The sequence below is a fragment of the Coregonus clupeaformis genome, chromosome 6, assembly GCF_020615455.1.
Source record: "Coregonus clupeaformis isolate EN_2021a chromosome 6, ASM2061545v1, whole genome shotgun sequence".
In the NCBI taxonomy this organism is placed as follows: Eukaryota; Metazoa; Chordata; class Actinopteri; order Salmoniformes; family Salmonidae; genus Coregonus; species Coregonus clupeaformis.
The window spans coordinates 50,437,782-50,463,119 of record NC_059197.1 but is presented as its reverse complement, the minus strand read 5'-3'; the positions used below and the strand labels follow the sequence as shown (position 1 = coordinate 50,463,119).

Genomic DNA, 25,338 nt, shown 5'->3' with positions numbered 1-25,338 from the left:
TACAATACCATGGATCAGTTTCAATGCGGGTTCCATTGTTTAAAAAAAAAAGTCTGGCTGTGTTGGTCTCCCACTACAAATGACGGTTCACCAGAGATAGTTGTTGTCAAGCTCTGAGGGGGAGTCACCCTGAGCACTGTTGTCTGAGGCAGTATGCAAGTCTAGCGTGTTACTCTGTCTTCCTCACTATGACTCTAGCTGAGCTCTGTTCTTTACAGACGTCTGCAGTCTGGTTAACAAGGAACCCTACCCACATAGTTACCCCCCCCCCACCATATAAACGCCCTTGTCTTAGCCAGCAAGACCCCAGTCAGGAGTCAGGATGGGAGGTTCACGGGTGAAGACAACTGGGGTTCTACTCTGTCTGTGTTACTGTCTCAACACTGGCATTTCAGATGATCTCTCTGGTAAGTTATTAAATGTATACCAGTAATAGGTTAGCAGGGTACACAGATTCATAGATACATATATTGAATTTTGGAAATTTTACTTGAATGTCCAATATATATATATATATAAAAGTATGTGGACACCCCTTCAAATTAGTGGATTCGGCTATTTCAGACACACCCGTTGCTGACAGGTGTATAAAATCGAGCACACCGCCATGCAATCTCCATAGACAAACATTGGCAGTACACTGGCCTTACTGAAGAGCTCAGTGACTTTTAACGTGGCACCGTCATAGGAACTGTTCGTCGGGAGCTTCATGAAATGGGTTTCCATGGCCGAGCAGCTGCACACAAGCCTAAGATCACCATGTGCAATGCCAAGCATCGGCTGGAGTAGTGCAAAGCTCGCCACCATTGGACTCTGGAGTGATAAATCATGCTTCACAATCTGGCAGTCCGACAAACGAATCTGGGTTTGGCAGATGCCAGGAGAATGCTACCTGCCCCAATGCATAGTGCCAACTGTAAAGTTTGGTGGAGGAGGAATAATGGTCTGGAGCTGTTTTTCATGGTTTGGGCTAGGCCCCTTAGTTCCAGTGAAGGGAAATCTTAACGCTACAGCATGCAATGACATTCTAGACAATTCTGTGCTTCCAACTTTGTGGCAACAGTTTGGGGAAGGCCCTTTCCTCTTTCAGCATGACAATGCCCCTGTGCACAAAGCGAGATCCATACAGAAATGGTTTGTCGAGATCGGTGTGGAAGAACTTGACTGGCCTGCACAGAGCCCTGACCTCAACCACATCGAACACCTTTCGGATGAATTGGAATGCCGACTGCGAGCCAGGCCTAATCGCCCAACATAAGTGCCTGACCTTACTAATGATCTTGTGGCTGAATGTAAGCAAGTCCTGCAGCAATGTTCCAACATCTAGTGGAAAGCCATCCCATAAGAGTGGAGGGTGTTATAGCAGCAAAGGAAGGACCAACTCCATATTAATGGCCATGATTTTGGAATGAGATGCTCAACGAGCAGGTGTCCACATACTTTTGGTCATGTAGTGTATTTTGTTGAACAAGCCCTAGCTTTTTTTCCACCTACAGGTTCAAAGTGCGGTCTTCCACAGATCAGGAACCTCCTTGACGGCTCTTTGAGAATCGTTGGAGGGTTGGAGGCAAGATATGGATCCCACCCCTGGTTGGCAAGTGATTTCCTTTTACTGTACATGTAACACCCCCTTTTGAGAAATATGGCTATGAGGGTAACACATGCAGGCTTTATTTCAAGCTTTATTGAAGAGATAGCACTGTATGAAAGATGGGGTAGGGTGAATCAGAGGGCAATGGGCCAGATTCGAACCCATGCCGACTCTGGCATACATGTGTGCCGTGGTCAGGGGCTGTAACCGCTGGACCACACAGGCCACACAAATACAGGCTTACAGACATCACAATGACATGGAATTTGGGATGATTTGAAGGTTTCACTGAGGTTCAGGGGTTCTCATTTCTGTGGAGGGGCTATCCTGACTGAGCGCTGGATCCTGACTGCTGCCCACTGCTTCTCCATCGTCTCTACGTAAGTTCCATCCCATCTCAAGTCCAGGTAGTCCCTCCCCCTTTCAGTCTGACTTCTTCCATTTGGTGCATAACGAACATGCCCCTAATGTCTCCGATGTTTGTTTTCTTCCATAGAAACTTTCTGAGGAACGTTAATGTTGTGATTGGGGAGTACGACCAGAGGGTTCCTGATGAAGAAGAGCAGACCTTCACTGTGGACACCATCAAAATCCACGACAAGTACCAGCATGCCTCTCCTATGAGCTATGACATAGCTCTGCTGGAAATCAATGGACATATCCGATTGGGCAGGTTTCTTCTCCGTTATAGTGACAGGCGGTTGAGTATGTTTTTACGGGCCGTAATGTTCTGTACTGTAGATATAACACACCCTTTATGGACATTATAATGTCTATGTCATTGACTGAGTTTGGCCAGACATTATTCTTGTCGGTGTAGGAAATATTTTCTAAAGTATCTGTGCTTACATCGTCTGCAGGCCCCAGTGTTCAGCCCATTTGCTTGCCTCTGCCCAGTGAGAACTTCCCACCCAGGACCAGCTGCCTTGTGAGTGGATGGGGACGGACCAAAGAGCGTAAGGCCCAGACTAACTTTACATTCATTTCAAACTAGCACATCAACATGGACACTTTACTCTTCACTTGAATTTTCTGGATGTTTTGATGATGGAGACCTAGCCTGATCCCAGATCTGTTTGTGCTGTCTTATGACCATGGTTTGACCATAAGGAATTGGCAAGACAGCACAAACAGATCTGGGATCAGGCTAATGGAAACCCACTGTATTCACATTCAGGTGGTCGTCTACCTGCCATTCTAAGAGAGGTGCAGCTGGAGTTGGTGGAACCGGCTAAGTGCAAGTATGTTCTCCAGACCCTGAGACCCACACAGCAGGCCCTCACTGTGCTGTGTGCTGGGCCTGAGAGAGGAGGAAAGGATGCCTGCCAGGTACACAAGATAGGCTACAACACAGTGCTGTCTGCATGTCAAAATCTATAACAGCGTTATTATGCTTCAGTGATCTCTGTCCAGTTTCTGGTGGAGGATCTCTGGACAAATGGGGTTATTTTCAATCATACAGTTAATCTGTCCATAGACTTCTCATCATTCCTTTGAGAGGTCCCTTATCAGATAATGTTGTGTTCTCCCATCTCCAGGGGGACTCTGGGGGTCCTCTGATCTGCCCCAGGGAGGATGGCCACTGGGCCGTGGTGGGGGTCACCTCCTGGGGGAAAGGTTGTGGCCGTAGCTGGATCAACAACAAGGCCAAGTCGCCGGCCAAGAGAGGATCCCCAGGGGTCTTCACTGACGTCAAGATGCTCCTGCCCTGGATCAAGATGAAACTCAGAGAAGGTTATCTAACACTTTTTGATCAGTGTAAGCCATGCAGGTCTAGATATGTATAACAGATGGTATAACAGATGGTCTAACAAATTATTTTGTTGTTGTGTTTTGTTCAACAGCAGATGCTAACCCAAAACAAAGGTCCAAGTCAAGTAAGTTGTATTTATTCTCATCAATTCCACAATGCTTATACTTGCATGTTTTGAAACTGCGCCCATGTCCTCTTTGTCATCTAAATAGCTACTTCAATTTTTACACAATAGCTCATTTATGCAATTTGTACAATTAACCTTTACTGTATGATGTTATCGTACTCTTTGGAGAGTGTATTTGATGGTGTGTGTTTGTGTGTGTGTACTGTGCTGCAGGACTGTGCAGTGTGAGGGATGGGCCTGTGAGCGGTAGTGAGGGTCTCATCAGAAACCCAAGCCTCCCAGGCCATCTCTACAACAACAATGAGTGGGTGTAATCCATTGACAGTGCACAGGCCCGTTGCACAGGGGGAGTGAGGGAGAGCTGTGCTGAACTGAATGTGCTCATTGAATGCCCTTGAATTAAGTATGCTTTTAGGACTATTTATTTTCAGGCCAATTTGCCCTCACCACTCCCCAGCTGGCACAGAACGTTCTAACAACCATATGTTTCTTAGAGCTTGGTGGAAGGGGGGTTGTCCTATGGTTATTTTCCTGACAACCTTCCCACAACTTGCTTGGCTTTGGAACATTCTCAGCACATTTTAAGGAATTTGACAAAAAAACATTATTTTCTTGGAATTTAAAGGGGGGGCCTACTAAGCTATATGGAATTGTTTTAAGAAGGTCATACCAAGGATCATTTTGCTATTTGATTTTGTATTTTAAGAAGTATCAAAAAATAAAATACAAAATTATCTGATGAAAATGTATTTGGCCTTACTGCTATTAGCCCATACGTTTACATTTACATTTACGTCATTTAGCAGACGCTCTTATCCAGAGCGACATACAAACGCATTGAATAACAGATTCACTACATGGAACAACAGATAGTCCACAAAAATAAATCTAAAGGAAGTGTCTATCCTATATCTGAGAGATATAAGAAAGATCAGGTTATTCTTTTTATTTTATTTTTTTTACATGTATTTAACCCCTTATTTTTGGCACTAAACAGTCTCCATATATACAGTACTTTTCGACTGGGTCTTGTGAGGCCGGTGGGCATCTTTGCAAAACAACCGACATGTACTTGTTCTAGAGAGTCTCCTTTACATCAGAGTGGTCAGTGGGGGAAAAAAGTATTTAGTCAGCCACCAATTGTGCAAGTTCTCCCTCTTAAAAAGATGAGAGAGGCCTGTAATTTTCATCATAGGTACACGTCAACTATGACAGACAAAACGAGAGAAAAAAAATCCTGAAAATCACATTGTAGGATTTTTTATGAATTTATTTGCAAATTATGGTGGAAAATAAGTATTTGGTCACCTACAAACAAGCAAGATTTCTGGCTCTCACAGACCTGTAACTTCTTCTTTAAGAGGCTCCTCTGTCCTCCACTCGTTACCTGTATTAATGGCACCTGTTTGAACTTGTTATCAGTATAAAAGACACCTGTCCACAACCTCAAACAGTCACACTCCAAACTCCACTATGGCCAAGACCAAAGAGCTGTCAAAGGACACCAGAAACACAATTGTAGACCTGCACCAGGCTGGGAAGACTGAATCTGCAATAGGTAAGCAGCTTGGTTTGAAGAAATCAACTGTGGGAGCAATTATTAGGAAATGGAAGACATACAAGACCACTGATAATCTCCCTCAATCTGGGGCTCCACGCAAGATCTAACCCTGTGGGGTCAAAATGATCACAAGAACGGTGAGCAAAAATCCCAGAACCACACGGGGGGACCTAGTGAATGACCTGCAGAGAGCTGGGACCAAAGTAACAAAGCCTACCATCAGTAACACACTACGCCGCCAGAGACTCAAATCCTGCAGTGCCAGACGTGTCCCCCTGCTTAAGCCAGTACATGTCCAGGCCCGTCTGAAGTTTGCTAGAGTGCATTTGGATGATCCAGAAGAGGATTGGGAGAATGTCAGATGAAACCAAAATATAACTTTTTGGTAAAAACTCAACTCGTCGTGTTTGGAGGACAAAGAATACTGAGTTGCATCCAAAGAACACCATACCTACTGTGAAGCATGGGGTGGAAACATCATGCTTTGGGGCTGTTTTTCTGCAAAGGGACCAGGACGACTGATCCGTGTAAAGGAAAGAATGAATGGGGCCATGTATCGTGAGATGTTGAGTGAAAACCTCCTTCCATCAGCAAGGGCATTGAAGATGAAACGTGGCTGGGTCTTTCAGCATGACAATGATCCCAAACACACCGCCCGGGCAACGAAGGAGTGGCTTCGTAATAAGCATTTCAAGGTCCTGGAGTGGCCTAGTCAGTCTCCAGATCTCAACCCCATAGAAAATCTTTGGAGGGAGTTGAAAGTCTGTGTTGCCCAGCGACAGCCCCAAAACATCACTGCTCTAGAGGAGATCTGCATGGAGGAATGGGCCAAAATACCAGCAATAGTGTGTGAAAACCTTGTGAATACTTACAGAAAACGTTTGACCTGTGTCATTGCCAACAAAGGGTATATAACAAAGTATTGAGAAACTTTTGTTATTGACCAAATACTTATTTTCCACCATCATTTGCAAATAAATTCATAAAAAATCCTACAATGTGATTTTCTGTAAAAAAAATATCTCATTTTGTCTGTCATAGTTGACGTGTACCTATGATGAAGATTACAGGCCTCTCTCATCTTTTTAAGTGGGAGAACTTGCACAATTGGTGGCTGACTAAATACTTTTTTCCCCACTGTAAGTGTTTAGCCCAAACTGTTCTGACGCTACAGACAGAAGTTGACAGATCGGCTGGACCGACTTCAGGGGGTCGTAGAGCAAAACGGGGGGTCGTAGAGAAAAATGAAGAAAACCATTGTGTTTCAATAGAGGGGTCATAATAGTTTGTAGGCCAAACTGTTCGGACGCTACAGACAATTTTGTGAGAAGACCAATTTTCGAAATGGCGTTTTTACATTGGATAAAAGTAAAGACTCCGAGCTTGAAAATGTTATACAATGCACTGCAGTTGAGGAGCAATGGGAGAGTAATTCTGATTTGAAAGTTGATAAACTTGTAACCCCACTTTTAAGAAAATGGCCCGTGAATATTTTGGTACACCTACTGGAGAGTTCTTCTTTGTCTACACCCATTCAGCATCGTTCACACCCTCTTAAGCCTTAGCCCCACACATCTCTTTAAGGATTCACAGTGTAGTAAACAACCAAAGATTTCAAGACTGAAAGTGGTGAAAGTAGTAGCAAAAAGTAGTAGTAAAAATACACTTTATCTAGTCCTTGGCCTATATCCTAATCTGACTTTGAAGCAGGTCATGTTGTTCTTAACATTACCATCTCTGGTAAACACACACTATATCAAATCAAATCTAAGTTTATTTGTCACATGCACAGGATACAGAAGGTGTAAACGGTACAGTGAAATAGTTACTTGCATAGTGGAGTCTTTTGTTTAGACATGTAGCTAGCTAGCTAAACAATGAACCATAATTCCAACTCTAATGCTGTGTTCAAAACAACTGGGAACTCGAAAATCTCTGACTTCTGACTTCAGTGTGTTCAAAACAACTGGAAACTCTGGGAAAAAAACAAGCAGTCTGACTGGGACAAATCGATTTGAACAGTCATCCAACTCGGAATTCCAACTCGGGAACTCAGGCCTTTTTCTAGAGCTCTGACTTTCTGACCTGAAGATCACTGACGTCATGCTTTGACCTCGTATTTTTCTGAGTTCCCAGTTGTTTTGAACGCGGCAATACTACCATGGATGAATCTGCAGGTAGCTAAAGCTAACCAACTAGGTTCAATGTTAGCTAGCTAGCTAACATTAGGCTATAACTAGCAATGCAAACTGATTTCTGAGATACTCATAATATTAATACTGATCATACACATAACGTTAGCTAGCAAGCCAGCCAGCTAACAGTACACTTTAACTTGCAATGAAAACAACTTTCGGACTAGAAACGTATAATATCAAAAAATGTAGCTAGACTCTTACCCGTATACATGGATGAATGCTTTTTCTTTTCTGTCACGGATGCCATGGTTGCTCTTAGTTTGAAGATGTAATCCGGAGACAGGTGTTCTATACAACAGCCTTCTTTCTGTGTTCTCTTTTTGGACTTTCTCCGCATTTGGCAATCATCGCTCTGCTTCCACCGTGCATTCCACTGATTCTTCCGTGACAATGACACCGTTTCTTCCCCACCATTGCCATCAGAAGACTCTACAATGTCTGGTTTCCTTTGAAATGCGGTCTGTTTGAATAGACTAAAATGAACAGCTTTGTATGCGTAAATAAACATGCCATGCTAGCTCCATCCTGGTGGCTCAGTGGACTAATTCCATGTATAGAGAACAATACATCACAGGATCGAATCTTACTGATGCCGTGTCACAATAGAAAATAAATGTGTTTGCCTGATTAATGCCTAAACAAATGATTTTCGATGTGTCCTACCTGTGCTTGAAGTTCAAAAAAGTTTACCCAAAATAAGCTACCAGTGTTATTAAAAGTCGTATTAAAACAATCAGTGAAAGCTTTAAGGAAGTTATTCAAAAACTTCCAAATAACCTTTACATGTCGTTCTTAGTGTTTCACAACATTTAGAGAATGTTATTATTGTTAAATTACCTTCAAATTACCTATCATTTCCGTTCTCTGAGCATTAATAAAACCTTCCAGGAGAACTTTCAAGGAACCAGAGTAAAACGTTATCAGAACCTCCCTGCAACCTAAAAATAAAAGTTCCCAGAACAGGTCGGAATGGTCGCTTCTGTTCTCAGAATGTTAAAAAAACATTCAGTTTTACCGGTCAGGAAACTTAGGGATTCTGTAACCAATCTGAAACTAAAAACACACGTTCCCACAACTCCCAAGGAAGCAAATGTGCTAGCTGGGTCACCACTTGATTTCCAAATGTATGTAAAAACTGTTCATTTAGTTAAAAAGCGGAATACTTGTGATAGCTTTTTCACCAATGAAATTGTTCTTGGAACATCCAAAATGCATCCAATTAGATTTCCATATTGATTCTCTCTCTCTCTCGCTCTCTCTCTCTCTCTCTCTCTCTCTCTCTCTCTCTCTCTCTCTCTCTCTCTCTCATAGGATATGTTCCTGGTCCATCAACGTTCCTATAGGGAGGAGTATTCTGCTGGAATTCTTGGAATTCGACATGGAGAATGACACCCTCTGTCACAGTGACCAACTCACAGTATCTGTGGGTGCAGACTCAGGGAGGCCTATTGGTGAGAGATGAGGCTGCATTAACCCTATGTATGTCTCCCTAGTTTTCTCCTTCCCACCGGTTGATGAGGGGTTTGACTTTGTGATCTCCCATTGGCTGTCTCTTAGGGAGGTTCTGTGGCAGCGCCCCCCCGCCCCCAGTGCTCATCGACTACCACAGTGCTTCTCTCCACTTTGTGTCTGATGTCAGTGGAACAGGAAACGGATTTGTTGTTAGATTCCGAAGTGTCGAGGGAAATTCTGTGCCTGGTGAGTAACCGGTATGTCAACCCACGCCTCCTTGGCTCAGCAAGCCTAACCCCACCCAGCCCAGGGATAGAACAACTCTCAGACATTTTCACACCAGAACTTAGGTTAAACCAGTTTAGGGAGTAATATGTCATCATTACTGTGTGTGCATTGCAATTATAAAGACAAAGTCTGACACTAATTGATGGATCCTCATAGCATTTGTTTTCTGCTAAATAATTATCACGTTCTCTGTCTGTACTGCAAATAGCTGTGTATTGCATTCGTGACTTGACTTGATGACAGAATACGTTGTTTGGCCTTCAGGGCAGAGCTGTGTGCTGGGTCTGATGTTTCATCACTCTGCCTGCTGACAGGATGTGTCTTGTTGCTCTGAGATCCTGACAAATGATATAGGCTCCCTACTCTCTCTCTTTCAATCCCAGTAGAGCTCTCCACCATGTGAGCCACACACCCTCCAAATGCTGCTAGTCAGACACACACATGCACACACTTTCACTCACTCACTCACTCACTCACTCACTCACTCACTCACTCACTCACTCACTCACTCACTCACTCACTCGCATGCACACACACACGCATGCACACACACACACACACACACGCATGCACACACACACACACACACTCATGCTCATGGGGCTGACTCTCCCATAGTTACATTTTGACATTTTAGTCATTTAGCAGACGCTCTTATCCAGAGCGACTTACAATTAGTGAGTGCATAGATTTTCCATACTGGCCCCCCATGGCAATCGAACCCACATAGCAGCCAGGAAGGCACACAGTGGTCCCATGACCTGGTAATGAGGTGCAGAGGGTCTGTGATGAAAACACACACTGTAACTACACCACCACGTGGGTCAGAGACAGGAGCCAAGATGGCTGGCGGACAGTGTTTGTGTTGCACTGAGGCACATGTATTGTCAAGGGTTAAATGTGCGACAGTGTGAGTATGGAGCCACAGAGAGGGCAGGGCTTGTGGCTGATAATGTGTCCTTTGTGTTTGTGAAGCGTCGGGATGTGGTACCGTGGCTCTGGTCCAGGATCAGAAGGCCGTACAGAGTCTCAACTACCCACAATCCTACAGCAACGACTCTGTCTGCCACTGGGTCATCTACGCCCCCAAGGGTCACATTGTCAAGGTGACACATGTTGACCTGTACCTCTTATGTTACTGTCCTCTCAATAAATCAAATGTTATTTGTCATATACACGTGTTTAGCAGTTGTTATTGCGGGTGTAGCGAAATGCTTGTGTAGCAAGGCCGTTGTGACCGAAGGGATACCCCAGGGACTGATCTCTCCCAGTGGAATCATGAATACATTCATGGTGGCACTCTGCCAACACAGTGATAGTTCAGTCTCTGGTGTGGATGGGATCAGTTTAGCTGTACTGGAAAGAATGTGATACTCACTTTGATTAAACAATAACAACAACAGACTGCAACACTGTAAATGCACTTGCCACATTCTTTGCTGAAATTAAGATAGTTTAAAATAGAGTTTACAGCTGAGTGCAAGGATGCTGTTTTCTTCATTTTTTAAATCTTATTTTATTCTCTTTTATCTTGCAGCTTGACTTTGATGACTTTGACCTGGAGCAGTCGGATGACTGTGAGTATGATTCGCTGACTGTACTTGGAGCTGTGGATACAAGAGAGGAGATAGGTACAGAATCTGACCCTAAGATCAATACACCAACAAACCTATCCAAATGGATTGGACTTTTATGCCACATTAATAATTGTAATAGACGCTGAAATATAAATGAACAAAACATTGACTCAAGCTGAAACAGATATCTCACACAGACACACAGACACACACACACACACACACACACACATTTCGAGTAGGGTAATGTTTGTGTCCTTGTGTAAGCGGTGCTGTGTGGTAGGAATGTGCCTCCCCCCATCCTGAGCTATGACAACGTGATGGTCCTCCAGTTCACCTCTGATAGCACGGTCACCTACCGAGGCTTCCACGCCACCGTGTCATTCATCAGTAAGATCGGTGAGTGTGACACCGACACACACAAACCACACATTCATATTACTCTCCATAAGAAGCCCACAGATCAGGTTATCATTAAACTTTCCATAATAGATCATGCGTTTACAATATTTTACATTTCATAACTGTTGCATGATAAGATAAATGCTTCAATATTTTATATTAATTTGGCTGTTATGTTTAGGCTGTTCTGTCATGCTAGCTGATCACAGACAATCTGACTCTTTACTCAGACCTGCTGGACGGGGAGTCAGAGGAGGACACTGTTCACTACCGCCACTCACTGCCAGGTTGGTTATGGGTTGTCCTGAGACCAAAAATTCTAAATCAAATAGCTAAATGATCCTTGGTATTACCATCTTAAAACAAGATTTACCTTTACTATGTTACGTCTAGTCTATGAGACCAGGCTGCCATATTAGCTAACATCATAGTCTACATAGCTAATAGAACTAACCCATTAGTAAACCCGCTAAAATCACGCAGTGTACAGCAAGCAGTTTAGCAGTTACACCGGCGGGCCCCTGTGGCAATAAATTAATAAAACCGAAAGCTTACCTTAACTTGGAAGAGTTCCAGTGTTGGATAGCCTTAGCCAGCTAGCTAACATAAATAGCATTCCTCTCTGTTTGAGCTGGGTGTTTGAGTAGGCTAAATTAGCTAGCTGCATAAGCTAGCTAAGTAAGTGAAAGTGAAAGTGAAAAAAATAAATCAAAATATAGCTAGCTCTCTCTCTCTGATGCTTTTCCTTCATTTTTAAGAAATGAATTAGTTAAAAACTGTTCCAACTATTGCCTTTCTCTTTCTTTGTGTCAACTACTGAACACATTTTATGCATTGCAGTGCTAGCTAGCTGTAGCTTATGCTTTCAGTACTAGATTCATTCTCTGATCCTTTGATTGGGTGGACAACATGTCAGTTCATGCTGCAAGAGCTCTGATAGGTTGGAGGACGTCCTCCGGAAGTCTTCATAATTACTGTGTAAGTCTATGGAAGGTTTTGTATTGAAGTCAATGTACCAAGAGGAGGACAGAAAATAGCTGTCCTCCGGCTAAACCATGGTGCTACCCCAGAGAGTGGTGTTGAGGCTACTGTAGACCTTCATTGTTTCACTATTTCTATTTTTATGAAATTTGCTGAGTAGGATGTCCTCCCCTTCCTCCTCTGAGGAGCCTCAACTGACTTTAAGTAACCCATTAGTCCATTTGGAGTAATACATTTACATTTTAGTCATTTAGCAGACGCTCTTATCCAGAGCGACTTACAGTTAGTGAGTGCATACATTTTTCATACTGGGTTGTCCTGAACAATGGGTGTTCATGCATTGTCTAAGAAGTACCTGTAACTACACTCCCCTCCGTATTTATTTGGACAGTGAAGCTAAAATGTTTAATTTGACTCTCTACTTCAGCATGAATGGTACAGTTGAAGTCGGAAGTTTACATACACTTAGGTTGGAGTCATTAAAACTTTTTCAACCACTCCACACATTTCTTGTTAACAAACTATAGTTTTGGCAAGTCGGTTAGGACATCTACTTCGAGCATGACACAAGTAATTTATCCAACAATTGTTTACAGACAGATTATTTCACTAATAATTCACTGTATCACAATTCCAGTGGGTCAGAAGTTTACATACACTAAATTGACTGTGCCTTTAAACAGCTTGGAAAATTCCAGAAAATGATGTCATGGCTTTAGAATCTTCTGATAGGCTAATTGACATAATTTGAGTCAATTGGAGGTGTACCTGTGGATGTATTTCAAGGCCTACCTTCAAACTCAGTGCCTCTTTGCTTGACATCATGGGAAAATCAAAAGAAATCAGCCAAGACCTCAGAAAAAAATGTGTAGACCTCCACAAGTCTGGTTCATCCTTGGTAGCAATTTCCAAACGCCTGAAGGTACCACGCTCATCTGTACAAACAATAGTACGCAAGTATAAACACCATGGGACGGCGCAGCCGTCATACCGCTCAGGAAGGAGACGCGTTCTGTCTCCTAGAGATGAACGTACTTTGGTGCGAAAAGTGCAACTCAATCCCAGGACAACAGCAAAGGACCTTGTGAAGATGCTGGAGGAAACAGGTACAAAAGTATCTATATCCACAGTAAAATGGGTCCTATATCGACATAACCTGAAAGGCTGCTCAGCAAGGAAGAAGCCACTGCTCCAAAACCGCCATAAATAAGCCAGACTACGGTTTGCAGCTGCAAATGGGGACAAAGATCGTACTTTTTGGAGAAATGTCCTCTGGTCTGATGAAACAAAAATAGAACTGTTTGGCCATAATGACCATCGTTATGTTTGGAGGAAAAAAGGGGGATGCTTGCAAGCCGAAGAACACCATCCCAACCGTGAAGCACGGGGGTGGCAGCATCATGCTGTGGGGGTGCTTTGCTGCAGGAGGGCCTGGTGCACTTCACAAAATAGATGGCATCATGAGGAAGGAAAATTATGTGGATATATTGAAGCAACATCTCAAGACATCAGTCAGGAAGTTAAAGCTTGGTCGCAAATGGGTCTTCCAAATGGACAATGACCTCAAGCATACTTCCAAAGTTGTGGCAAAATGGCTTAAGGACAACAAAGTCAAGGTATTGGAGTGGCCATCACAAAGCCCTGACCTCAATCCTATAGAACATTTGTGGGCAGAACTGAAAAAGCGTGTGCGAGCAAGGAGGCCTACAAACCTGACTCAGTTACACAAGCTCTGTCAGGAGGAATGGGCCAAAATTCACCCAACTTATTGTGGGAAGCTTGTGGAAGGCTACCTGAAACGTTTGAACCAACTTAAACAATTTAAAGGCAATGCTACCAAATACTAATTGAGTGTATGTAAACTTCTGACCCACTGGGAATGTGATGAAATAAATAAAAGTTGAAATAAATCATTCTCTCTACTATTATTCTGACATTTCACATTCGTAAAATAAAGTGGTGATCCTAACTGACCTAAAACAGGGAATTTTTACAAGGATTAAATGTCAGGAATTGTGAAAACTGAGTTTAAATTTATTTGGCTAAGGTGTATGTAAACTTCCGACTTCAACTGTAAATAATGTATTTATTATAGATTGTTTGTGTCATTTTGGAGTAACATTTATTGTTAATAAGAAGATAAAATCTTTCTGAACACTTCTACATGAATGTGGATGCAACCATGATTACAGATAATCGTGAATGATCTGTGAATAATGATGCGTGAGAAAGTTAGAGGCTAACCCCCCCTGTTATTGGTAATGGTGAGAGTATGTTTTGGGGGTATGATCTTTGTGCCTCATCATTATTAACGATTATTCATGAATCATTCATACATTATTTACCATTCATTTCTATTGGACACAACATAATCCGAAAAACACAACCGAAACAAACTGCAAATGCATTCAACAATTTGGTAGCGTCACACGCTTGATGTAATCATTGTGTGCTAGGAATATGGGACCAAATACTAAACTTGACTACTTTGACTTCTAATACACTATAAGTGAATTTGCCCAAATACTTATGACATCTTTAAAAGGGGGGACATCTGTAGATAGAGTACATAAAGTGCTTTCATTTCTAAACGGTAAAACAGATATGTATGAAAATACCCTCAAATAAAAGGGGAAATCTTCTGTACTGTCGCCTCATATAAACAATTTGATCTCAAACCCAAAATGCTGGAGTAGAGAGCCAAATTAAAAGTTTTAGCTTCACTGTCCAAATAAATATGGAGGGGAGTGTAACTGTGTGTATGACCTCTCAGACTCGTGTGGAATGCCTCATGTCCGTGCTGCCTCGACCCCCAGTGAGTCTCTGGAAGGAGAGGGGGCGTCGCGACACGCCTGGCCCTGGGACGTGCGCCTCAGTGTGAACACTAAGAACATCTGCTATGGGGCAATCATCCAGCCTGCCTGGGTCCTCACTGCTGCACACTGCCTTCTAGGCCTGTGAGTGTCACACCAACACGCGCTCACATATCCTATACTTTTTCATAGATGAATAATGTTAATAAAAATAATAATAACAGTGCAGATACACACTCATATCCTATAGTATTAAATATTAATTTAGTGAAAAATAAATGGTGTATTTGAACAGTTTGAAAACAATTTGAAAACTCCTGTGCTCTACTTTTTCATAGATGAAGATGTTATTCATAAAAACAGATCATAATAACACCAGCCTCTATTTTTATGTATTTATTATTTTCAAACTAACACAGGGAGGTGCAGTCATTAAGGTCACTATCAGTGGAGACGGGAGGCCCAAAGAAGCAGGTAGGATGAAGCATCCTCAGTCAGTCTACCCATCTCTCACTCAGTGTGTCATTGTTCTCTCTCTCTCTCTCTCTCTCTCTCTCTCTCTCTCTCTCTCTCTCTCTCTCTCTCTCTCTCTCTCTCTCTCTCTCTCTCTCTCTCTCTCTCTCTCTCTCTCTCTCTCTCTCTCTCTCTCTCTCTCTCTCTCTCTCTCTCTCTCTCTCTCTCTCTCTCTCTCTCTCTCTCTCTCTCTCTCCTCTATGTCTCTGTGTTATTGTCTATATGGGTCCTATAGAGGGGTGGTGTGAGGAGGCTAGTGCTGCATCCTCAGTATGACCCCTCCTCCCAGGACTATGATGTGGCCCTGCTACAGCTGGACTCCCCGCTGCTCATCACTGAGCATGCCCAGTCCGTCTGTCTGCCCTGCTCGGGACAGGAAGTCCCACCCTCCCAGGTCTGCATGCTCTCATCGTGGGAGGGTCAGACAGGTATGTACAGTATCATGCCATACTGTGTTTGACCAACAACAAGACACCATGATGACAAAGCAAAAAGATCACTGTATCACGATGAGTGTCATTGTAAAAAGTTTGTTTATGTGGACACAGGGGTTATGTCTATGTACAAACATGACATTACCTCATTCAAAGTGTGTGTGGGTGTGTGTCAGTATTTCAGTGATTGTGCGTGTTTGTGTGTATGGGTGGACGTAGCATGTGTGTTAACAGTATGTGTTTGTAGTTTTCTGAGTGTAGCCTAACACAGAGACTGTGGTGTGTGCTGACTGTTAGGTGGACCATGGAACAGCACTGTTGAGCCGCTAGAGGTGCCACTTTTGAGTCATGCTGACTGTGAGCGTTATAACACTGGTAGACTGACCCCTAGAATGCTGTGTGCTGGGTCACCACAGCATCATGGACAGGACACCTGCACGGTGAGGAACACACAGGGCTCATAGCAACACTGTAAACACTGGAACACATCGGGGATGGATGGGTGGTGGCTATTAAAGTATAACAACAGTGGACCCAACTTTAGCAAAGGATTTGTGTTATCATACATCCCCCTCTGGTGGCAATGTTTGGAACTATGGTTTATAACCATATCAGAGAGCACATTAGGAGGGCCTTTTCTTAAACTTTGAAACACTCAGTACCAGTCCAAGACGAGAGAGTATAGTCACCCAAACTATGTAACTGTATATGATACAGTAGATGATAAAATATAATCTCATTGCGAGGGGTTTCATTTGTCAGAAACATTCAGTAAAATATCAAACTGTCTTCCTTTAGGGTCCAGGTGATTCTGGGGGAGCCCTGGTGTGTCAGACAGAGGACTCTGGTTACTTTGTCCTGGGAGTGAGCAGCCGAAGGGAAGGCTGTGGGAAGTTCCAGAGGCCAGGAGTCTACACCTCAGTCCCCATGCTAAGAGACTGGATCCAGGAACAACTCCACGGTGAGGGAGATTTGTCATGTGGATCTGTGGTGCTACTTCGCAAACTCTACTGTCTTGAAAGCAGTTCTTCATGCCTTTACATCATCTGGCTAATGGCACTCAAACAGTTCTGCCTTATATTGTCCTGAGATGGGAAACACTCAAAAACACAACAATATCTGTGGGGTTAACTCAAGTACTGTGTGAATCATTAATTTATTTTCACATTCCTACAATTTGCTCAAGAGTAACATATTATGTATTTTCTTAAGTGTGTTTCTCTGTGTCTCAGGCTTTCTCTCCACAGAAGATTCAGCTGACTCCTCTAGGACCCTGCCAGGAGCAGCAGGAGGAGATTATGATGATAATAACTATGGAGCTGAGTCATCTGGAGAATCCTGTTAGCCTTGAGCCACCTAGCCTGAGGCTGGTGGACCATGTGGTTCTCTAGCAGAGCCAAGCTGCTTTTTGTTGCTTCATATACCACTCAGAAATGAAGCAGACATGATTTGAAAAAGGGAACATCCAATTAGCACGAATTCCATGGATTTGTGGGAAGGGCTATGGAACAATTGTATTGTCATACTGTCTGTCACACACACACACGCACGCACGCACACACACAAACTTTTTATTTGTAAACCAGTGCTCAACCCCTGAGTGATCTGACACTGGAGTGATAATATTAAATTAATAGCGTCATCAACTTGCCTGGAGATATTTTAATTGATTACACAGCGCGCACACACACACATGCACACACACGCACACACACACACAAACACACAAACATTTTCTTTGTAAACCAGTGCTCAACCCCTGAGTGATCTGACACTGGAGTGATTTTGGACCATTCACCTCCTCATCTGGATCACTCAGCTGTGCTTCGTCATGGCTCTGTCATAGTGAGTTCCTCTCTCCTATTGGTCCGTCAGCCCTCCATTAACTCACCTTCCTCTAGGCAGCCTTGGTGCAAAGGTCTGACTCCAGGGCCTGGCTCTGTATGTTTGACACCCCTGTAACTAAACCATCTTTGGTTACAGCTCAACAGGAGTTGTTTTCAAGGATACAATGCTGAAGTCGACTGAAAGAAAACCTCCGCTGTCACCTAGGGGTGGCAGGTTGCCTAGTGGTTAAGAGCATTGGTCCAGTACCTGAATGGTCATTGGTTTGAATCCCAGAGACAACTAGGTGAAAAATCTGTCAATGTGCCCTTAACCCTAGTTTCTCTGGATAAGTGTGTCTGCTAAATTATGTAAATGTCTGGTGGAAGTATGCTTTGTCATTCAAAATAGAGGTAACTTCCTGACACCAATAGTCAGATAAGTGGAAAGATGGCATGGAGAATATTACCTGATGAGACCAGTTCTATGCAATTCAGCTTTTGAGGGTTGTTTACCATATCACACACAGACAGATGGTACAATATCTCATTCAGAACAGACAGAAAGGACAAACACATTCAAACAAATGAAACCTGAGGGGTATACTACAAAGCAACATCAAGGAGTTAGCCAGCTAACTTGCCTAAATATTCTGAAATAACTTTTATATTTTGTAGAAAGATAAGCTTGAAATGGGCATGGTCTAATTGATTTAATATCTATGTTTAGTTTTTTTTTAAACCATAAAATCAATAGATATTTCTGGTTACTTATCAAAGTTAGCTGGCTAACTAGTGGATTATACTTTGCAGTATACCCCAGACATAAAGTGCATATGCCTTACATCCAGGATCATGTAGATACCATGTCTAGTTATTACTTTATTACTAAAGGTTACAGGAAGTGTTGTTTGCTGAAAGTACACTAACTCTATCAATGTACCAAAAACACATGGAAGTACTGGACTGGATACAGCTGTCATGCATGTCCTCAGGAAGAAATGAAAACTTTAGTCTTCTCCAGATAATGTGGCACCACCTGCTGGTAGGAACAAGGTCACTGTCTGTTGGAATCACTGAAATCAACCTGCAGAGGGCTAGCTTTATGGGGACAAAAGGCATCTTCTAAAACTATAAACAAAGATAAAGAAATCTATTCAGAGCCTGTGCCTGTTCAACAGTTGTCTGACCAATGCTCCTACTTATGAAATAACATCCAAAACCTACATTTTTTCATAAATACACTGAACAAAAAAATAAACGCAACATGTAAAGTGTGTTACATGTTTCATGAGCTGAAATAAAATATCCCAGAAATGTTCCATATGTAAAAAAAGCTTATTTCTCTCAAATGTTGTGCACAAATTTATTTACATCCCTGTTAATGAGCATTTCTCCCTTGCCAAGATAATCCATACACTTGACATGTGTGGCATATCAAGAAGTTGATTAAACAGCTTGATCATTACACAGGTGCACCTTGTGCTGGGGACAATAAAAGGCCACTAAAATGTGCAGTTTTGTCACACAACACAATGCCACAGATATCTCAAGTTTTGAGGGAGCTAGCAATTGGCATGATGACTGCAGGAATGTCCACCAGAGCTGTTGCCAGATAATTGAATGTTCATTTCTCTACCATAAGCCGCCTCCAACGTCGTTTTAGAGAATTTGGCAGTACATCTGACCGGCCTCACAACCGCAGACAACGTGTAACCACGCCAGCCCAGGACCTCCACATCTGGCTTCTTCACCTGCGGGATCGTCAGAGACTAGCCACCCGGACAGCTGATGAAACTGTGGGTTTGCACAACCGAAGAATATCTGCACAAACTGTCAGAAACTGTCTCAGGGATGCTCATCTGCATGCTTGTTGTCCTCACCAGGGTCTTGACCTGATTGCAGTTCAGCGTCGTAATCGACTTCAGTGGGCAAATGCTCACCTTCAATGGCCACTGGCACACTGGAGAAGTGTGCTCTTCACGGATGAATCCCGGTTTCAACTGTACCGGGCAGATGGAAGATGTGTATGGCGTCGCGTGGGGGAGCAATTTGCTGGTGTCAATGTTGTGAACAGAGTTCCCCATGATGGCGGTGGGGTTATGGCATGGGCAAGAATAATTTACGGACAATGAACACGAATGCATTTTATTGATGTCAACTTGAATGCACAGACATACCGTGACGTGCCATTCATCCGCCGCCATCACCTCATGTTTCAGCATGATAATGCACGACCCCAATGTCGAAAGGATCTGTACACAATTCCTGGAAGCTGAAAATACCCAGTTCTTCCATGGCCTGCATACTCACCCATTGAGCAAGTTTGGGATGCTCTGGATTGACGTGTACGACAGCGTGTTCCAGTTCCCGCCAATATCCAGCAACTTCACACAGCCATTGAAGAGGAGTGGGACAACATTCCACAGGCTACAATCAACAGCCTGATCAACTCTATGCGAAGGAGATGTGTCGCGCTGCATGAGGAAAATGGTGATCACACCAGATACTGACTGGTTTTCTGATCCAGGCCCCTACTGTTTTTTAAAGGTATCTGTGACCAACAGATGCATATCTGTCATGCCCAGTCATGTGAAATCCATAGATTAGGGCCTAATTTATTTATTTCAATTGACTGATTTCCCCTTTAAATATTAAATTTATCATTTTTTGAAATGTAACTCTTGCAGGAAAACCACATATACTGACAATCTCTTTTAAATGTTCAAGAACCTAATGCTTTTTCTTGCCATTGGGGAGTCTGTGTACATTCCATCTAATAAGTTGGATTTTGTTGGCCTGTACTTGTATAGAATCAAAGTTAACCTTGTCTGTTCCGTCCATCATTGAAGAACCAGACAAAACATTTTAGCAGACATATCATAGGGTGGTGGACATCCCATGGATATGGGAGAGTCATAATATGTATATATAGTTATTGTATACATTACATATATAGAATGTTTGAACATGTAGGAACATGTAGGCTGACCAAACATTTAACAGACAACACACAAAAAACATAAAGCAAAGTACTTTGTTGTACTTTGAGGCCCTGTGCCTTTTTAGGGCTTTTACGCTCCAAATCCTCTCCTAATGTACCAACAGTCTGTGGATTATGTCATTATAAATACATTGGAGAAAGACTGCCACTTAAGTACCGTGGTCAGTTTGTAATACCTTGTGAATTAAATTAAAGTATTTGGCTAGTGTGAGATGAGTGGAGGCACCACACATACTTCAGGGAAGTGTCTGACGCCCTCCCAGCCACCCTGTCGCAATCCCTCGGATAGAGCCCATCTCCACTCTCACCGATAAGCACCATTGGATCTTATCTATAATGACAAACAAGGAATAACAATGATTTGACACCCTCTCCTAATCTGGCCAGAACTCTTATTCATTTTACAGCAGGTTTGCAAGTCACAAATATAAATACAATTATTATAAATAAATCCTTCCTTCCCTTCCTGCCTTTTCCCCATGTGTTTCTACTTGTTTTAGAGTTTATGGTCTTACACCTGCAAGGAAATCATTCTGATAATTCTGATTCTTCTGACATTATAAGCTATAGGATTGTCACAAATTTAGGGCTTGATTCAATACGTATTGCGGATGTTCAGCGCTATAGCGAGATTGAAATTTAAAGGTAATTTCTGATTGAAATGACATATGCAGCGTTTACGTGAATGCAGTCTCCGTAAACAAATCAAATCAAATCAAGCTTTATTTATTAAGCACATGGAATGCACTTTACATGAAAAAACTAATAAAAAACAATGGAAATAAAAGCTAAAATATTTACTATACAATAAACATAAGATAAAAAACAAAAGAATGACACAAACTGAACAACTAAAAAGGACCCTGAGGAAAAGCAAAGCTAAAAATATGTGTTTCAAGATCTCTTTTAAAGATGTCCACAGTTTCAGCCCCCCTCAGGTTCTCTGGCAGGGGGGCATAGTAACTAAAGGCTGCCTCTCCATGCCTCTTGGTCCTAGGCTTTGGGATAGTTAAAAGGCCAGTGCCAGAGGAACTGAGGGACCTACTGGGTATATAACTTAAAAGCATGACTGACATGTGCACAATCGTGGATTGATTTAAAAACCAATAGAAGAATCTTAAAATTAATTCTAAACTCACAGGCAGCCAGTGCAGAGCCCTTAAACCAGTGTAATGTGTGCTCTCTGACTGGTCTTGGTCAGTACCCATGCTGCAGCATTCTGTATGTTTTGCAGTTGACCAATGGCTTTCTTGGGTAGACCAGACAGGAGAGCATTACAGTAGTCAAGCCTGCTTGTAATAAAAGCATGGATGAGTGTCTTTGTATCAGCCTGAGAGAGAAACGGCCGCACCTTGGCCATGTTCCTCAGGTGGTAAAAAGCTATTTTGGTCACATTCCTAATGTGTGATTCGAAATTTAGTTCAGAATCTAAAATAACACCTAGGTTTTTTACCTAGTGTTTTGTCTTTATTGCCCGTGAATTAAAATGTGCAGCTAGATTCTCTCTCTGTGCTTTGGTTCCAAGTACCTCGGTCTTGACTTGATTTAGCTGGAGGAAGTTGTGAGCCATCCAAGTATTTAAATCACTAATACAGTCTAATCACTTACAGTGGGGAAAAAAAGTATTTAGTCAGCCACCAATTGTGCAAGTTCTCCCACTTAAAAAGATGAGAGAGGCCTGTAATTTTCATCATGGGTACACGTCAACTATGACAGACAAAATGAGAAAAAAAAATCCAGAAAATCACATTGTAGGATTTTTTATGAATTTATTTGCAAATTATGGTGGAAAATAAGTAAATCAATGCTGTGCTTTCTGATAACGCTGCCAAGGGGTAACATATATAAACTGAACAGTACCGGACCCAAAATCGAACCTTGTGGAACGCCACGTGATATGTATTTTCTCTGAGTTATGTTCACCAATGTGACAAAAAACTCTCGACCGGTTAAATAGGTCCGAAACCAATTTAGAACTGGCCCGGAGAGGCCAACCCACCTCTCCAGTCTGTGCAGAAGGACATCATGTCGAATGCAGCACTTAAATCTAAGAGTACAGGGACAGAGAGCTGTTTGGCATCTGTGTTGCCTCTAAGATCATTTACCACTTTAACTAAGACTGTATCTGTGCTGTGGTGGGCATGAAAACCAGATTGGATTTTTTTTTAAATACAGTTGGCACTTAAAAAAATCATTTTGCTGTTTCAACACCAATTTCTCCAGAATCTTGCTTAAGAATGGAAGGTTGGAGATTGGCTGAAAATGGCTAAATGCTGAAGAATCTAGATTACTTTTCTTCAGAAGGAGTTTCACCATTGTAGTTTTTAGTGCAGGGGGGGAATGTGCCTGTGAACAGGGAGTGATTAACAATAGCTTGCACTTCTTCAGATATGCAATAAACAATTTTTTTGAAGAAGTTGGTGTGGATAAGATCGAGAAGGCAGGTAGAAGGCTTAAGTTTTGATATCACTTTCATTTTAGTCATTTAGCAGATGCTCTTATCCAGAGCGACTTACAGGAGCAATTCGGGTTAAGTGCCTTGCTCAAGGGCACATCGACAGATTTTTCACCTAGTCGGCTCGGGGATTAGAACCAGCGACCTTTCGGTTACTGGCACAACGCTCTTAACCACTAAGCTACCTTCCTGAGCATGTCTGTGTCAACCAGGGAAAGTAACTCCATAGTTCCTTTGCGTGGTAGGCTAGGGAACATATCATCAAACTTCTCATCAGGTCTTGCTTGACTGATACCCAGCCTAATCTTATCTCTGAAATATGCCGTAAACTCATCACATTTAGATGTGGAGGAAAGTTCACATCGGTCTGCAGAGGTAGGATTTATCAAGCCATCAATGTTCGAGAAGAGCACTTCCAAATTATTCTGATTAATAGTGATGAAGTTAGAAAAATGTGCCCGTCTGGCATTTCTAATTGCCTTGTTATATATGTCAAGTTGCTCTCTCAGAATATCATAATGGACCTGCAACTTTGGCTTTCTCCACTTCTGCTCTGCCTTTCTGCAACTTCTCTTTCATTGATTAGTTTCCTCACTCATCCAAGGGGCTCTCAGTTTTTCAACTTTACTGGAGATAGGGAACATTGCCTTTAAATTTCAATCACTCTATATCGCTGAACTTCTGTGATACAGATTGAATCAAGCCCTTAGTATTTTAGTCATTGATTGATTTAAAATAATAGTTCACGTTTCTAACTTCAAGCTGCTATTGAGTTGGTCTGCCGGTGATATTAAAGTTACAGTATTCCAACTTTGCAACTCTGTTTCTGCACAGGATATAAGCTATGATACAAAGCGGTTTCGCTTTGGCCTTCCCTCTTCAACACGTCCTTGGACTGCCAGTAAGTACTGACGCTACACTAAACACTCATCTCATTCATCAGGCAGTGCAACAGCACCGGTATCCTATCATACCGTAGACCTACTTATCTGGGCATATCAGGCAGTGCAACAGCACCGGTATCCTATCAGACCAGAGACCTACTTATCTGGGCATATCAGGCAGTGCAACAGCACCGGTATCCTATCAGACCAGAGACCTACTTATCTGGGCATATCAGGCAGTGCAACAGCACCGGTATCCTATCAGACCAGAGACCTACTTATCTGGGCATATCAGGCAGTGCAACAGCACCGGTATCCTATCAGACCAGAGACCTACTTATCTGGGCATATCAGGCAGTGCAACAGCACCGGTATCCTATTAGACCAGAGACCTACTTATCTGGGCATATCAGGCAGTGCAACAGCACCGGTATCCTATCAGACCAGAGACCTACTTATCTGGGTATATCAAGGACTTATAAACCCCACAACGACTGACTGAGAAGATAGTACTGTCACTCGTCTGCTCCTTTCACCCCATGTACCCCTTTCCGCCCAACCAGGATAGCATGTGCACCTGTCAGCTAAGGTGCATGGGAGCCTAGTGATCCGGGCCTACACTCCTGTCTCCAGTGATGCGCCGGTATGTGGTCCTCTGTAGCTCAATTGGTTGAGCATGGCGCTTGTAAAGCCAGGGTAGTGGGTCCGATCCCCGGGACCACCCATACGTAAAAATGTATGCACACATGACTGTAAGTCGCTTTGGATAAAAGCGTCTGCTAAATGGCATGTTATTATTATTATTATTATTATTATTATTATTATTATCATTATTATGCGGGACAGGGCTTTGTTGACCTGGTGGTCAAGGTACTCTTATTCATCAGCCCTCTCAAACAGATCATTTGAGTTTGTTCAGACTTGTTACAATATAACAGCAGGGATCTGACACCATAGAGATGGATTTGGATGAATGTTTGGAATTGCATTTCAATCAGTTGAATTACTTGTAGGACTATTAGCACTGGAGACAAAATAGACTTCAGAGGACCTAACGGACTGCTTGTATACACAGGAAATGGTAAGTGTATGTGGGTATGTTTGTGTGCGTGCTTGCGTGTGATCTAGTCATTCTAGTAAGGTGTGTACCATGCAGTGCTTCATCATGGCATTATAATTGTGTGACCAATAGAGGGCAATGTAATACAATGCATCAACCCTTTCTGAACTTACTCAGCTCTTTTAAAACCTAATTTAAACACATTTCTCAAAATGTTAAGGCAAATTTGCCATTCAACCTGATAAGAAGTCTGAGGCCAAGGTCCGCAAATTTAAACATATGGGAATGATCGCTGGTGGAACAGGTAGGAACCTCATGTTTTTTAAATGTATGTGTCAAGTATTTATTTAGAAATACGTGGGTAGCATAAATCCTTCTTCCTTCAGAGGAAAACATGATTTGTAAAAACTGTTTCTGTTAGC

General features: G+C 42.5%; 2 protein-coding genes across 2 annotated transcripts; both read left to right on the top strand.

The window, feature by feature from the left end:
• The first annotated feature begins 1,642 nt into the window (after window positions 1-1,642).
• On the top strand, window positions 1,643-3,972 carry LOC121531235 (ovochymase-2). Its single transcript, XM_045216933.1, has 8 exons — window positions 1,643-1,654; window positions 1,874-1,971; window positions 2,088-2,296; window positions 2,428-2,547; window positions 2,769-2,920; window positions 3,130-3,325; window positions 3,436-3,468; window positions 3,685-3,972. The coding sequence occupies exons 1-8, from the start codon at window positions 1,643-1,645 to the stop codon at window positions 3,783-3,785; spliced, it is 921 nt and encodes a 306-aa protein (XP_045072868.1). The 3' UTR covers window positions 3,786-3,972.
• Window positions 3,973-8,547: 4,575 nt separating this feature from the next.
• Window positions 8,548-17,315, top strand: LOC121531446 (ovochymase-2). The gene is made up of 12 exons (XM_041836687.1): window positions 8,548-8,681; window positions 8,788-8,928; window positions 9,946-10,076; window positions 10,508-10,601; window positions 10,815-10,946; window positions 11,180-11,236; window positions 14,704-14,887; window positions 15,163-15,217; window positions 15,492-15,684; window positions 15,988-16,130; window positions 16,489-16,651; window positions 16,923-17,315. The coding sequence occupies exons 1-12, from the start codon at window positions 8,609-8,611 to the stop codon at window positions 17,033-17,035; spliced, it is 1,479 nt and encodes a 492-aa protein (XP_041692621.1). The 5' UTR covers window positions 8,548-8,608; the 3' UTR covers window positions 17,036-17,315.
• Window positions 17,316-25,338: the final 8,023 nt, after the last annotated feature.